This window comes from Carcharhinus amblyrhynchos, chromosome 1, assembly GCF_965287045.1.
Source record: "Carcharhinus amblyrhynchos chromosome 1, sCarAmb.v2.hapA, whole genome shotgun sequence".
In the NCBI taxonomy this organism is placed as follows: domain Eukaryota; kingdom Metazoa; phylum Chordata; class Chondrichthyes; order Carcharhiniformes; family Carcharhinidae; genus Carcharhinus; species Carcharhinus amblyrhynchos.
This window is the reverse complement of record NC_137324.1, coordinates 89,419,823-89,436,695: the sequence shown is the minus strand read 5'-3', so window position 1 is coordinate 89,436,695 and position 16,873 is coordinate 89,419,823. Positions and strand designations below refer to the sequence as shown.

Genomic DNA, 16,873 nt, shown 5'->3' with positions numbered 1-16,873 from the left:
AAAAGGGGTCACGAAAAACATTGGCCAGCAGGATTAAGGAAATTTATACATTATGTAAAGAGCAAGAAGGTAGCCAGTGAGAAGGTTGGCCCACTCAAGGATAGGGAAGGGAATCTATCCTTGGAGCCAGAGGAAATGAGCGAGGTATTGAATGAGTATTTTGCGTCAGTCTTCACCAAAGAGAATGACTTGATGGATGACGACTCTGGGAAAGGGTGTGTAGATAGTTTGAGTCAGGTTGAGATCAAAAAGGAGGTAGTATTGGAGTTCTTGAGAAACATTAAGATAGACAAGTCGCCAGGGCATGATGGGATATACCCCAGAGTACTGAGAAAGGCAAGGAAAGAAATTCCTGCAGCTTTGAGAAAAGTATGTGTATCCGCACTGGCTACAGGGGAGGTCATGATGTGGAAATGCCCGTGTTGGACTGGGGTAAGCACAGTAAGAAGTCTTACAACACCAGGTTAACATCCAACAGGTTTATTTGGCAGCACTAGCTTTCGAAGTCTCAAGCTCCTTCATCAGGTGAGTGAAGACTTGTGTTCATAAACATGGCACATAAAGACACAAACTCAATTTACAAGGTAACGGCTGGAATGCGATCATGGTCAGTGGTAGGAAACTAAATGGTTGGAATGCAACTTGTTGCGAGGCTTCTTACTTTACAGGAGTGGTCCCAGAGGATTGGAGAATAGCCAATGTTGTTCCTTTGTTTACGAAGAGTAGCGAGAATAATCCAGGTAATTACAGGCCGATGAGCCTTACTTCAGTGCTAGGGAAATTATTGGAGAGGACCTCCGAAAACAGAATTTATTCCCACTTGGAAACAATCGGACGATTAGCAAGACGCAACATGGTTCTGTGAAAGGGAAGTCGCGTCTCACTAACTTGATCGAGTTTGAGGAAGTGATGACGACGACGACTGATGAGGGTAGGGCAGTGAATGTTGTCTACGTGGACTTCAGCAAGACCTTTGACATGATACCTTCCAACAACTTACTCACCACAGATGTGAGGCTCACCTGGCCTGTAGTCCCCAGGCTTTTCCCTGCAGCCCTTTTTAAACAAAGGCACAACATTTGCCACCCTCCAACCTTCAGGCATCCCACCCATGACTATCGATGATTCAAATACCTTGGCTAGGGGACCTGCAATTTCCCCCCAGCCTCCCACAATGCCTTGGGATACATCATCAGGTCTGGGGATTTATCGATCTTGACGCACTTTAAGACTTCCAGCACCACCTTTTCTGTAACATGTATACTCCTCAAGACATCACTATTTATTTCCCCAAGTTCCCTCACATCCATGTTTTTCTGAACAGTAAATCCTGATGAGAAATATTCATTTAGGATCTCACCCACAAATAACCTTGTTGATCATTAAGAGGCCCTACTCTCTTCCTTGTCACTCTTTTGCCCTTTATTTATAGAAGCTCTTTGGATTCTCTTTAGCCTTATGTGCCAAAACAATCTTGTGTCCCTTTTTGTCCTCCTGATTTCTCTCCTAACTGTACTCCCACACCCCATATACTCTTCAAGGAGTTCACTTGATCCCAGCTGCCTATGCATGTCACGTTCCTCCTCCTCCTTCTTGACTAGGGCCTCAACAGTCCGAGTCATCAATAGTTCCCTACTTCTACCAGCCTTGCCCTTCACTCTAAGAGGAATGTATTTACCCTGAACCCTGGTTAACACACTTTTGAAAGCCTCCCACTTACCACATGTCCCTTTGCCTTCCCACAGACTCCGCCAATTAACTTTTGAAAGTTCCTGCTTGATACCATCAAAATTGGCCTTGCTCCAATTTAGAATTTTACCTTTTGGGAAAGACCAATCATTTTCCATAGCTATCCGAAAACCAACAGAATTATGGTCACTGGTCCCAAAGTGATCCCTCACTAACACTTGTCACTTGCCCTTCCTTATTTTCCAAGAGGAGGTCAAGTTTTGTCCCCTCTCTCGTCAGGCCATCCACATACCGAATGCAAAATTCCTCCTGAATACACTCGACAAATTTCTCTCCATCCAACACTCTACAACTATGGCTGGCCCAGTCAATGTTGGGAAAATTAAAATCCCCTATTACCACCCTATTTTTCTTGGAGCCATCTGTAATCTCCTAACATATTTGCTCTTCAATTTCCCACCGACTATTTGGGGGCCTACAGTACAACCCTATCAAAATGATTTCCTCCTTCTTATTTCTCAGTTCTCCTATATAGACTCAGTGACCGAACCCTCAGATATATCCCTTCACAGTACGGCTGTGATGTTTTCCCTAATCACAAGTGCAACTCCCCCTCCTCTCTTACCTCCTGTGCTTTTTTTCCCTATAGCATCTGTACCATGGAACATTGAGCTGCCGGTCCTGTCCTTCCCTTAGCCATGTTTCAGCAATTGCTATAATATCCCAGCCCCACATATCCATCCATGCCCCAAGTTCATCTGCCTTGTCCATCAGGCCTCTTGCATTGAAATAAATGCAGTTTAATCTGAACTTCCCTTGCTTTGTCTTGCTTTTGTCTGATCTGTCTGGTATTAGGATCACTGACACTGCCTTTACCACTTAATGTGCTCTCTAATTTCTGTGCTGTCCTCAACCTTCTCTTCTGTCTCCCTACTGCTTTGGATCCCCCTCCCATCAACCCGCCCCCCCCCACCACCAAACTAGTTTAAATCCTCCCGATTGGCTCTAGCAAATCTCCCTGCCAGAATGTTAGCCCCCCTGCCTCCAGTTCAGGTGTAACCTGTCCCTCTTGAACAGGTCAGCCCTACCGCAGAAGCAATCCTAATGATCCAAAAATCTAAATCCCTGCCCCAGCTTTCAAGCCATGCATTTATCTGCCTAATCTTTCTGTTCCTAGTCTCACTAGCATGTAGCATCAGTACTGGTCCAGAAATTACCATCTTTGAGGTCCTGCACTTTAGCCTTCTGCCTAACTTTCTAGGCAGTTAGGTTAGAAAGGTAAATAGGTACTATGGTTAGTGCTTGTGCTTATTAATTTGGATAAAATGAGTAAATAAGGAAATAGAAATTCCAAAAATGTGTGAAGGACTTTACATCAAAGAGGTAGCTTTGTAGACATATAAGGGCAGAGGTATTGTTAGACATGGTTATGAGTAATCAAATAGTTTGGAGTAGTGACTACCATATGATGAGATTTAAGATCCAACTAGAAAGTAGATAAAGTCAAAACAAAAATTAGAATAGTTGTTTGGTAGTGCAGAATTTGAACATCCCAGAGTCAGTCTTCAAGTTGCTATCTAAACATGATATTTAGATGATGAAGGAAATAATCTTCACATCTCTTACAAGATATTAAGTGTTTCATGAAATGTCCATTAATCACCAATACAAGAGTCCAAATTGTTTCAGCTGTCACTTCATTAATTGATTCTCTTACCCATCTCTGCCTCAGCAACCTCCTTCTCTTCACATTCTGATTCTGCGTCTGTTGTGCATCGATAACCTTTTTTTGCCAGAATACGGCAAATCAATATTCCTAGAAGTCCTGTGAGAAAAAAGACAGGTACCAATACAAATGCGATGTACTCTGGATGTGCGTTACTCGTTTTAGTTTGATTCAGCCCTGTACTGAAGGCATGGGATTCTGTGAAAAAACAAAAAATGAGAGCGTCAGGTATCAGTAAAATGCATGTTTAATTATTTTGGTATTTTCCTCTTTTCTATCCCAATTTCTTCTCTTCTACAATTTTTTTTTGCCAAGTTGGACTGGATATGCTTCTGCAGGTATCAAGTACTCTTCCAAATGGCCATTTCTCATGCCACTGTATTATCAGCCAGTGCTGAAAGCAGTTCAGCCACAGGAAGGAGAGAAGATCCAGCCAAACATCATGCTGCTCTCACTTAATAATATGATATAGGCATTTTTCTAGTTAGGGCCACTAGATACTATTCAAGAGAGTTAGGTTAATACTTAAGACCAGCGATAGGCAAATCAGCCTCTACAGCCTGCTCCTCTAATGGATAAACCCATTTACCCCACATTCCTCAGTATTTGAAATTAAAACTAGTGATCCAAGGACTCAAAGCATCAAACGTTCCATGATCCAAAGCAAGGGGGAATAAAGAAAAGTTCCAGATTTCTATTGCTATGAAATGGATCAAGAGATTCCACAATCCAATCCTGAATGACTTGCTCTGATTTGAAGATTGACCATATTTATTTCAAATTCCCTCAAGAAATGATTTCATTATATCTACTGCATTCAATTCTTGTATCATTCTAAACACTTTGATTAGCTAATCTCTCACTACAACAAGCGTATGCACAAACAATTCTCATAATTTAACTCTTAACTTTGGTGAGTCTGCACTGTACCTGCTACAACGGGAAAATAACTTTTAAGAGGTTAGAAACCCAAAACAGAATATCTTCACTCTCTATTGTTCCTGGTTTACCATCATTTAGAAATACTCCAATTAGTCTTCCTTGAATCCAAAGTTGATAACTTCATGTTTCCCTACATGTACTCCAATTAACAATTCTTTCCCACAGAATCTGTGTTCTTTTTGCAACATCCTATTCCCATCTGCACTACCTACCGTGCTTGCCAATTCAGCACATTCATAAAACTTCGATATTTATCTCTCCTTCATTTGAATCGTTATAAATACATAATGAAAAGCTGAGCTCTCACTGCAGTTCCTTGCTAAATGTCACGTTACATTCTGCACATGCCAGCACCCAATGTATACATACCCTTTATTCCGACCTCCAACAACTAAATTTCCCAACTAATGTCACAAGGTTGACTCCAACCCCATACATTTTCATTTTTGCTAATAAACCTTGCACAGAACTTGTAATTGATCACCTACTGGAAGTCATCTGACATAAAATTTCAGATTCTTTCTTATCCACTATGTTTGCAACATCATTGAAGAAGTTCAAATTGACAGTGTGTGACAGGTAAACTATGCTGCCTTCAATCAGCTCAAATTTGTTGAAGTGCTTTGTCTATAATCCCTGACTTCAGAATTTAGCCCAACTGAAATAACCAACACCAAACCACCCATCCAGAATACATCAATTAATGATGCAGAACAAGGTTCAAATCTGGTAACTGCTTTTAATGATGCACCTATCAATTGGATTTTCACTTTTGGAACAGGAGCAGTGACATTTCCCAGCTGTGCCAATCCAACCTGGGAAAACAAGGCCACAAAGTTGGAATGATCATTCCGAGGGGTGAGGGTGCATTAGAAATTGGCTTCCTACACCCAAAATGAGTAGAGGCTGTCAGATATGGAGGCATGCTAGCTGCAAGATTTGTCTCTACACTCTAGCACTTGTTGAGTGTAACAAAATTTTCTTTTAAAAACACAAATAAAACCCCCAGCCCTCATCCCTCACTCACTTTTCTCATAAAGTCCAACGCTACCCTATGCCCATTCCAATACACCTCATACCCTCTTATGTCAACTCATAACCCCCAAGGTTCTTTAAAGCCACAATATCAACTTATTACTAACTCATACTAGCCCATGCCTCCACCATCTTTGCTCTTAACTACTCCATGCCAACTAACCTGGGTACCCACCATGGGCAAACTTCAGGAGCCTTACTGGCATGAAATACAATTGCGCGCCTATTGATGACATCACTATTTTAAATAAAAAAGTTAAGTATTCAACACATGGAAATTCTTTCAACTAATCACTTTGAAAAATAAATATTTACTCTATAACCATTTGGAACTCCCAATTGAACTGTTCACTTAACAGACAATCCACTGTGATAATGTTAGATGATAAAATCAGTCATGCAGCAGAATTCCTGCAATGGTAACTCTCAGGCTTAGCTCAATAGAGTGAAATGTTTTCAAAATCTACACTTGTTAAAAAATTAAATTATGTTAGAGTTAAATCCCTTGATCACTCCAGTAAGTTTATGCACTTTTTACACACAACTGTGTTTACTTTTAATAATCAAAAATGGCACCTGATTGTACCTTAGCACCCAAAGGTTTCCCAAGGACTACAGGTGTGTAGATATCTTGGGGAGGGCTATGGGACTGGATGTGACTGCAGGGATAGTAGTCATAGTCATGAGAGAGAGGAGGAGGAGATAAACAAGGACAAGAATTTTAAAAGTAAAGATATTGTAAGGAATGGGCAGAGAAAAAGAGCATAAACATGAGAATACAGCAACTGGAAGCAAATCAGAATGTTCTGGCTCTGGAAGACTAGTTCACTTGACACCACTCTTCCTTGATCCTAGGCAAACAGTGCTGTGTATTATTCAATATTCTGTCAGTCCCTGCCTGCCTATTCATGTGGACACTGAAGATTTCACAGTATTACTCAAAGAAAAACAGAAATTATTCTAATTATCTTGCCAACATCCTCAGAAAAAAAATAAACTGACCATTCATCTTACTTTTGATTGCAGGAGGCCGTATTTCTGGTGCCAATGGTTGCTACATTTGGGTAGATTTCTAAATAACTTGCATTTCAAAATGTTCCATACTGCAATACAAACTTTCCAGCAACAAGAGATACAATACCAATGTATTTATTTTGTCACTTTTACCCTGCCGCGCCAGCCCCCCACTCCACATACAAACTCAAAATTCTATATAAAAATGTTCAGCTTAACCCGTCTCACTTGGGACAATTCAGCATCACAAGAACACAAGAAAGAGGAGTAGGCCCACCCAGTCCTTCAATCCTGCCCTGCCATTCAATATGCTGATCTATGCTGGCACCAACTTCTTTTCTGTGCCATTTGCCCAAGCCCTCTATTCCTTTATCAAATATTTATCCACCTCTACTTTAATTACTTTTAATGATCCAACCTCCACCGCACCTTGGGGAAGAGAATTCCAGAGCTTCACCACCCTCTCCGAAAATAAATTTCTAAGCACCTCAGTTTTAAATGACCAGTCCCTTATCTTGTCACTACGTCCCCTTGTTTGAGACTCTCCCACTAGTGAAAATATTTACTATCTATTCTGTCAAGCTCCCTCAGGATCTTATATTTTTGAATAAGTTCATCCCTCACTCTTATAAACTCCAAAGAATACTGACCCAAACTATTTAGTCTCTCTTGACAGGACAACACTCATCCCAGAAATTAGCCTGGTGAATCTCCTTTGGACTGACTCCAATATTACTATATCTTTTTTTTAAGGAAAGGGAATCAAAACTCTATGTAGTATTCCAGATGATGTCTTACCAACACCCTGTACAATTGCTACAAAACCTCACTCTTTTTAAACTTCAACCCCTTTGCAATAAAGGCCAAAATGCCATTTGCCTTCTTAACAGCAGCACAGTGGCAGTGATTCGTGATTAGTGCCTCACAGCGTCAGAGTTCTGGCTTCAACTGACTGTGAATTTACATGTTCTCCCATGGTCTGCATGGGTCTCCTCCGGGTGCTGCGGTTCCCTCCCACAGTCCAAAGGTCCATGGGTTAGTTTGATCGGCCATGCTAAATTGTCCCAAAATGTGTACATTTGGGGAATTAGCGACTAAATACATGGGGTTACAGGCAAGGCATGGGTAAGATGCTCTGTCAAGAGTCAGTGCAGACTCAAATGGGCCAAGTCATTTCCTTCTGAGCTGTAGGAATTCTATGATTACTACTTGTTTGACCTGCCTGGGTCTGGATGTTTAAAATAGTTACTCTGAAGAGAGAAATTTTTTTTTCTAACTCAGAGTAATTAGAAGTATAAAACTAGCAAAAGCGTCCCAGATTCACAACTTAAATCACTTTGTTGAGTGGTTCTCAGCCCAGCAAAAATGTCTGGAGAAAGTTGACCCTTCTGGACAACTGCCAGCTAAACCCTTACAAGGAAACTTCCAAGATGGATTCCCCAGTGCCTCTTTGAGGTAGCCCCAAATGTGATGCTGGAGAGGAAGCAAGGAAGTTATGGCCCATTTTCTCTTGAGGCTAGTAAAATGTAGTTAATTTTACGGTAGCAAGATCTAAGGGAGTTTTCTAGACTTTGATAGCCAGTGATGAAGCTCAACGAACTTTAGTTTTTCTTCCATTCACTTACAAGAGATGGACATCATTGGCAAGGTCACTTTTATTGCTCATCCCCAACTGCCTTTAAGAACTGTCTTCACGAGCAGCTGCAGTCCACATGACATTGGTATAACCATAGTGTTGTTAGGGAGTGAGTTTCTGAATTTTAACCAAGTGAAAGCTGATATAAGCAGTGACATATTTGTAAGTCAGGATGATGTATGACTTGAATGGGGACTTGCAGGTAGTGATATTCGCATGCACCTATTGCCCCTGCCGTTCTAGGTTGCACAGATCATCGGTTTGGAAAGTGCTGTCAAAAGAGCATTCATTACTGCAGTGATTTCGTACACAGTGCTGCAACGATGTGCTGGAGTAAATATTTAAGGTGGTAAATGGAGGTGTCAATCAAATGGGGTACTTTGAACAGTATGTTGTTCGAGCTGCACTCATCCTGCAAGTGGGGAATATTCCATATGCATTTTGCAGATGGCATGACATTAGACGAGTAATATGCTGGGACTGCACAGTGGCACAGTGGATAGCACTGCTGCCTCACAGCACCAGGGACCCCGCATTCAACCCTAGACAGAATGTTGGTGCAGACTTGATGGGCTAAATGGTCTTTTTCTGCACTGTAGGGATACTATGATTCTAATTCACTGCAGAATTTCTAGCCTTTAACTTGTTCTCGTAGTCACAGTATTTATGTGGATGATGCAGTTCAATCTTAAAACCATTCAACAGTAATCCCAGGATCTTCATTGTGGGAAAAAAAAATCAGCAATGTAAATGCAGTTAACCTATCAAGATCATTAGATATCTCTTGTTGAAGATAGCCATTATTTGGCACCAATATGGCACAACTGCTACTTGTCACTGATCACCCCAAGCTTGGATGTTGTCCAGGTTTTGCTGCATGTGAACACGGACTGCTCATTATCCAAGGAGCAGACAATGGCACTAAACAATATATTCCCTTATATCTGATCCTATGAAGGAAGGTAATTGACACAGCAGGTGAAGATGTTTGGGCCTAGGATACTACGAGAACTTCTACAGCAATACCATGGAGCCAAAGTGAGCAGCCTCCAACAACCGCAGAACAAAGAAAGGTGGTGGTGAAGTACTTCAAATTAGGCACAACTTTGCAGCATTCTTACTTTCTATAAAAACAAGTTAGTTTACAAGCCATTTCTGATTCTGTTAGTGGTTTCAGCGCTAATATTTTGCTCATCTTGAAGGTACTTTACAGCTGACAGTGACTTGGAGTCAAATGGTTGTGGGTTCAAGTTCCACTCCAAGACTTCAGCACAAAATCCACACTGATATTGGAGTGCAGTGCTGCACATTCGAAGATGCCTTCTTTCAAGTGAGACGTTAAGCCAAGTCCCTGTCTGCCCGCTCAAGCGGGTGTAAAAGATTCTATGGTATTTCTTTGAAAAATAAATAAGGAAGTTACTTGTTACATCAGTGTTGTTATTAGTTTAAAATTGATTAACTAGATTCCATAAGGATTCTTTTATGCTGGCTATATCTCTGGTGCATGATCTGATGCAGATGCTGGCATCAAAAGGGATGACTTAGCTGCTTATGTTGACATGCATTAAACAGAGCCCCACTCAGATGATGGAAATATTGATCACCAACTTGGCAATTATCTATACTTGTGGTCTGGCGTCTGTAAGCAATTAAGCCAAATATTATTTGTCCAAGGGTTTGTGCAAATTATTTGCACTTATGGTTTCAACTCCCATTGCAGTAAATGGATTAAATGGACAGCTCTTGGGGGTCTTGAAGGTATGTGAACTGCTGGAATGAGGATTTTGTAAAGCCATTCTTGTGCTTTGAAATCTATTTTGACAAACAGTTTGGTTTAGATGGGAGGGTATGTTTTGTTCCAAACAGCTTTATTTGTGCTAGCTTAGGCAACAGATAGAGATTTTAAAAAACTACTTCAGCATTTACCTACTTTATTGCTCTGCTTTTTGTGCAGAGCCCATTGCATGCTCAGCAGCATTCAGACTCATGTCAATTCATCATGCACTACAGATAATTCCATTAACTTTACTCTGGTCTTATGAATATCCTAAATCTGCCTTACATTTTCCTCCCATTTAACCACATTGTCTTTACTCCCCAACCATGACAGGATTTGATGTTCACCTTGTGGCTCACTATTCTTGACACTTTGCACACATGGTCCAAAGGGTCCAAGTTTAATTTGTATTAGAAAGAGCCCAAGTGTCTTTTTTTACTTTAAAAGTAACATTGGCAGAACACAAAAGGTGAGTGTTAAGTAGCATGCATCTTTATAAATTGGATTTCACTTTGATCAAAACCAATCCCTTCACTGTTTAGTCATTGAAAGTACATTTGATTTTAGTCTTACATGCAATTCTTTTCATTTACTCTAAAGAAAGTAATTAAACTCAAGTCATGTAGTCACTCTTGCTGGAAAGAGAGCTTGTCAAAGCCTTTCATCTTGCATTCACCAGGACAGATTTGCATCGATATCAAATCTAAAGGGAACAACAATTCATATGACCAGAAGTTGCTGATGGTTGGAAAGTGGACTCTGGTAGAGGCAGGGACATGGGGAAACAGGGAATAGCAAGTTCCATATTTGACAACAATTTATGACTATCAGTCGATTCACACTGTGGCTCATTTATGCACATCAGGAGGTACATATATATTGACACACATGAATCTGTCCTTTGCAAACAAAGTGTCTGTAAACAGCCCAATTCTCCATGGCATTGCCTTGACTACAGTTGACCTACCTGATATGAATTTAAACAAAAGCTTGGCAGTTCACTGTGCCCTGGTGCATACTCTATGGCAATCTCTCCACCAACTGCAATCCATTTGTCAATCAATCCCTCTTCTCATGCAATACAAATTGTTGTTCCCTTTAGAATTTGTATTCTTGTGAATCTGTCCTGATAAGCGCAAGATGAAAAGTTTTGACAGCATGTCTGTTTTTTCAGCAGTACTCAATAGTCTTAGGCAAATAGCAACATTAATGTGGCATTCAACTTATAAATTAGATTTTATAGAGTAAATAGTATTAAAACGCCAGGTTAAATCCTTCTGGGAATTTCACATTCCAAATGCACAATGCAAACTAATGAGGTCTCAAATAAGCTACATGTATATTTTCATTCATTAAAAATAACTAAGTAAAAACAGCCATCATCATATGTATCACTTGCACTTCCTGTTGTAATCAGATGAGAAATGTGGGATATGAAAACATGTAGACAAATCTAAGGTGTCAAATATAAACAACATAATTAAGTAAATTGACTTATAAAAGAATCAACATTACCGCAGCAAATCACAGTCTACTTACTAAACATCTTAACAGCAAAGTAATGTCATCTTTAGCGGTTTCATGCTGTTTACAAAAAAAAGTGACTCAACCTTCTGCCATTTTAAGTGGTGTCAAAGAGGTGCATGCCCAGACCAAACAATTCATTTTCTAAAAAGCATTGTTGTTAATGAACAGAATAGAAATGTTTAGGATGCATTTTTTAAAAAAAAAATCATATTTGCAATCTTTTCTCTTGAAAGTGGTAAACGTTAGGTCAGTGGTGGGCAACCTGTGGTCCAGAGGCCACATGTAGCCCATCAGGTTCTGAGAATGGGCTGAGACACTTTGTTGACTGTTGCCCATGCACAGAGTTGCTGCATTCTGCTGGTTTCCATCCAAGGAACTTGTTCCCTCCTGATATGACTAAAGCGATGCGCATGTAAAACAAGGGGAAATGAAGTGAGGTGCATGCTGATAGCACAAACATTGACCATGAGAGCCATGCACTCCCTCTGCATCCAATCAAGTATAAATATTTGTTTTTACAACTTGAAGTTGATGACAGTTCTATTAATATATGAATGATTTAAGCATTTTCCATAACTTGTAATGAAATATTCAGTGTATAAAATGTATTCAATCTTAGTCAGGGGTCATAGTTTGTAAACATGCCTGATTTGCAGCCCACTGAAATGAAAGAGGGCCACACATGCAGATCACTCATTAGCCTACATTGCCTATCACTATGTTAGGCTGATCCATGCTCATTGTTGAGACTGAAATTTAATACCGTATACCATATTTATTTGTTAGCCAACTGCATGTGAATCATGCAATCTAACATCGCACAACTACTTTATATTCATTGCTATCTTTAGGGCATTTTTGATTTTGAAAACAATACAACCGGCTGACCACATCCACCAAATTAAACTTCAATTTTGGATAAAGCACACTGTCCCTCATTTTCTCTCCCTCCCCCAACGCAACTCAGCCCCACCTCAAGTTTCAGACTGCCTGAATTTGTAGCTCAATTATTATTTGCAGTTATATTTCTCATGTACTTAATTGTGTGCATTGAAGTTCACAGCTGAAAGTTTTGGCTTTATAGAATCATAGAACCCTACAGTGCAGAAAGAAGCCCTTCGGCCCATCGAGTCTGCACCGAACACAATCCCACCCAGGCCCTACCTCCATATCCATGCATATTTTACCCGCTAATCTCTCTAACCTATGCATCTCAGGACACTAAGGGGCAATTTTAGCATGGCCAATCAACCTAACCCGCACACCTTTGGACTGTGGGAGGAAACCAGAGCACCCAGAGGAAACCCACACAGACATGAGAAGAATGCGCAAACTCCACACAGGCAGTGACCTGAGCCAGGAATCGAACCCAGGTCCCTGGAGCTGTGAAGCAGCAGTGCTAACCACTGTGCTACCGGGCCGCCCGGCTTTGTGTGATTCCCTGTGGATTTAGGCCTCAATGATCAAAGGAGCACAAGTCAGAACCGCTCAAACCATTGATATGGTCTGATGAGACACTCAACAATTTCCATAACTCCACACATTCCTATTATTTCAAAAAGTAAACATTACACAGAAGTGAGGATTATGGTGGCTTAGTATCAGGCAGAAAAATCCAAATTACAGCCTGGATGGTGAGAAATGGGCCACAATTCCTCAAATGCTTGCTCATTAACTCTAGTAATTACCTGGGATTATCAAGGACAAATATGCCAAATCTAGTGAAAAAGAGACTACAAAATCCCAATCAAACTATGCCAACAAGTCAATCATATCATCACATGTTATTCACATGCCCTCTTATTGGCCCTATCGCAGGAGATGAAAAAGGAGAAAAAAGTCAGTTTAGAAGGAACACTTGGAAATTTCTCTTAGATTTCCTAAGGCAATCAAGCAACATTTCAGGAGACCAATGCTGCCAAAAAGAAATGACTATTAATTGGAAACGTCATCCTCTTGGGATCATATGAAGTTCCTTTTTAAAGCAGCTCAACACCTCCATACTTCCAGACACCTTGTTACTAGAGAAAGGATGCACTGGCACTGGAGGGGTTGCGATGGAGATTCACTAGGTTGATTCCAGGGTTGAGAGGGTTGGCTTATGAGGACAGACCAAATAGACTGGGGCTATACACATTGGAATTCAGAAGAATGAGGGGAGATCTTATAGAAACATACAAGATTATGAATGGAATAGATAAGATCGAAACAGGGAAGTTGTTTCCACTGGCAGGTGAAACCAGAACCAGAGGGCATAGCCTCAAAATAAGGGGAAGCAGATTTAGGAGTTGAGGAGGAATTTCTTCACAAAGGGTTGTGAACCTGTGGAATTCTCTGCCCAGTGAAGCAATTGAGGTTACCTCATTGAATGCTTGTAAGGCAAGGATAAATACATTTTTGAACAGTAAAGGAATTAAGGGTTACGATGAACGGGCAGGTAAATCAAGCTGAGTCCACAGAAAGATCAGCCATGATCTTATTGAATGGCAGAGGGAGCTCAAAAGGCCAGATGGCCTTCTCCTACTCCTAGTTTTTAATATTCTTATGTACTTGACAAATTTGTTCCAGAAGGTAGTGACGAACTGATTAAAAGAAATATTTGTCATCAATTAACATAACACTCATCAGGGCAAATGCAAACTGCAAACGATCGCAAAGATTTATATTAAAAGAAAAAGAAAGTTTTGGCAACAGAGTTTAATGGATAGATCTCAGATACAAGTTTCTGCCCCCTACTTATTTACCACAACTGCTACTGTGTAGCCACTGGTATTATCAGCTCCATTACCAATTACTATATGCAGGGACACAAGCACACTTTTTTGTCAGAGGATGAGAATAAATAAAAGAAGTAGACTCATTTAGTGCTGGATGTTTTCAATGCAAGTGATAGGACAACTGATTGAATATGAAAATTCAAATTATAATGAAATTCCACCAGACGATGAAGGAATCACTTGGTTTTTGCACAGGTTTGAATAATCTGACTAAATAAATTAGATATTGATAATACGATGTTGCAAACTCTGAATCATATATGAATTTTGAATCTTATGACTGAAAACTTATATGTTACAGATTCAAATAAACAAACAGTGGGCAAATTAATCCACAAAAAGTCAAAAATTGACTGCAAAGAATCAAACGGGAGCAGAAAATTCAGGAAGGTCACCCCAGTACGGTTCCTCCAAAGTCAAACTGGGTGTCCTTGGGAGCAGGAAAGCAATCCAAAGTTTGATTGGAGCAGTAAGCAAGCGTGAGAGACAGAATCTGTGAGGAGTTGCTCCAGCAATCTCAGGTTTTGTCTCTCCGAGCTGGGAGCTCAAAGTCTTCAATCAATCACAGGTTCCTCTCTTGCTGCTCCTTCAGAGACCGAATCTGTAATCAGAAGAGCAGTAAGAGAGGGAGGGAGAGAACTCTGGAACAATATTCATTTTAACAAGGCCAGTGCTTTGAATTGTGGAATTTTGACATCTTCTGGAAAGCTTATGAAAAAGAGCAGAAAGAAAGAACAGAAACAGAATGGGGGCGGGGAAAGAAAATCTAGTAATAAGGCCGGGAGCAGAGATAGAGGAGCTGCTTGTGCTGATGGAGAAAAGGTCTGTCCAATTATAATTTTCCTTTTAAGCCTTTGGTAAAATAGCAATCCACGGCAGCCTTATCCCTACCCGATCAATACTGGTGAGAACCCCCACTGACAAAATTGCACAACCTGAAAGTTGGCAAAATTCAAAATCTGGTGCAGACTCAGTCCTGAAGCTAACTCAGCGTAGCTGTACCAAAAGTGCGAGAAGTCCACTAACAATTAATCCTTATCACATGATTAAATGAATGACTGGAAGATTGCCAGGCCTCATGGAACAAAATCAAGATAGCGAACAGGACAATTTAGGAAAACCTTCACACTTGCGTGTATTATAATGATATAAAGGCACCAACCCCAAGCAAGGGATTGGGTAAACATGCTGTGGGTTAATTTATTAAATCTAGCCACATGAACAAATATTAATGGATTTAAGTTTAAGACACATCAAGTTGTCTGTGTTGTACTCTGTTTAAAAGCAAAAGTGAAACTTGACTGGAAACTTAACTGAGGGTGGCATAGTGGCAAGCACTACTGCCTCACAGCACCAGGGATCCAAGTTCAATTCTGGCCTCGGGTGGCTGTCTGTGTGACGTTTGTACGTTCGCCCAGTACCTGCATTGGTTTCTTCTGGGTACTCTGGTTTCCTCCCACAGTCCAAAGATGTGCAAGTTAAGTTGATTGGCCATGCTAAATTGCCCCTTAGTGTCAGGGAGATTAGAAGGGTAAATACATAGGGTGGCCAGGATAGCTGTCGATGCAGACTCAATGGACCAAAAGGCCTCCTTCTGCATTGTAGGGATTCTGTTCTATGATTACCTGACACACTTCCTATCGCATAAAGGTATATTACAACAATATGACCACAGAGCAAAACAGGGCCCAGAACTTTACATCTGGATCAGAATCCCTATTTCACCTAAACCTGCTGAATTAAGCACTACAAGACTTGCAAGTTACATACTCACTGGAAGTCACAGAATAGCAAAAATTAGGAGTTAACAGTAACAGAAATTTTCAGCATCTGCACATACACAGTTAATAAGGAAATGCAGAGATTATGAAAACCTGATCTACCACACATCTTCACAAGCTTTGTCCTACTGCTATCTCTCAGACTCAATATTAATTTTTTAAAAAACAATTTTATTCCTTCCTCAGTGCTACAATGTCAATGCACAGAGTGGACAGGGGATGCCCCTAATCCATCTCCTTGCTTGCTCCAAAAACTAATTCAAATCAAATCCAATTCATATTCCCACAAAACAGATACTAGATCCTATATGACAAGAGCTGACATTACACCTGATCTCAGCCAAAAAGCCTAGACTCCATATTGAAATCCATGCAAGGAGATGAAGTTGTTGTTTAAAAGACTACAAAAAGTCTGTCGACATCTGCAATTGTGGTGAATGCCAAATTCAGTTGCTGCTAACCACAAAATTCAGATCGCTATCTTATGTATTGCTTTCATTCTTAAAACGAATTACAAATTTGTTCCAAGACCAACTGAGCACTTAACTTGACAACAGCTGAAAATGATGGCCTGTGCCTCTCGTGTTTGCTTTGGTGCCAACTGCATTGTTCTTGAACAAAGTGCAGCTTATTTTGTCAGCACCATTTCTCAAAGCAAATACCAGAATATTATACTGGCTGCTAGACGAAGCCTGGAAAATGGGAACATTTAGACACGAGTCAACATCAAGTCTTGCAAGATTAAATACAAAATCATACTTATTTACTTAATAATTTGACAAACACCAACATTGGATTACTATAAGGATCCACCTTCAATAAAGAGACTACTTTCATCCATTTCAGTGCTTGTGTTAAAAATAAAATTTGTGATTTTGGCAGGGAGTGCTGGATTGTAATTTATAAATATATAATTAAGCAAAATTCCTACGTAATTTTAATTGACCTGGTCAAATCAGAATAACTACT

At 40.3% G+C, this 16,873-nt stretch overlaps 1 protein-coding gene across 7 annotated transcripts in view; it reads right to left on the bottom strand.

Annotated features, from left to right (window-relative positions):
- The window catches only part of rell1 (RELT like 1), an 87,537-nt gene that overhangs the window by 53,217 nt on the left and 17,447 nt on the right, over positions 1-16,873 (bottom strand). For 6 of the 7 annotated variants that reach the window (XM_080188988.1, XM_080188998.1, XM_080189019.1 and 3 more), the window contains exon 2: positions 3,407-3,613. In XM_080188988.1, coding sequence (XP_080045114.1) covers positions 3,407-3,613 — 207 coding nt within the window. The remainder of the gene's footprint in view (positions 1-3,406; positions 3,614-16,873) is intronic. The other variant, XM_080189007.1, reaches the window with a different exon arrangement.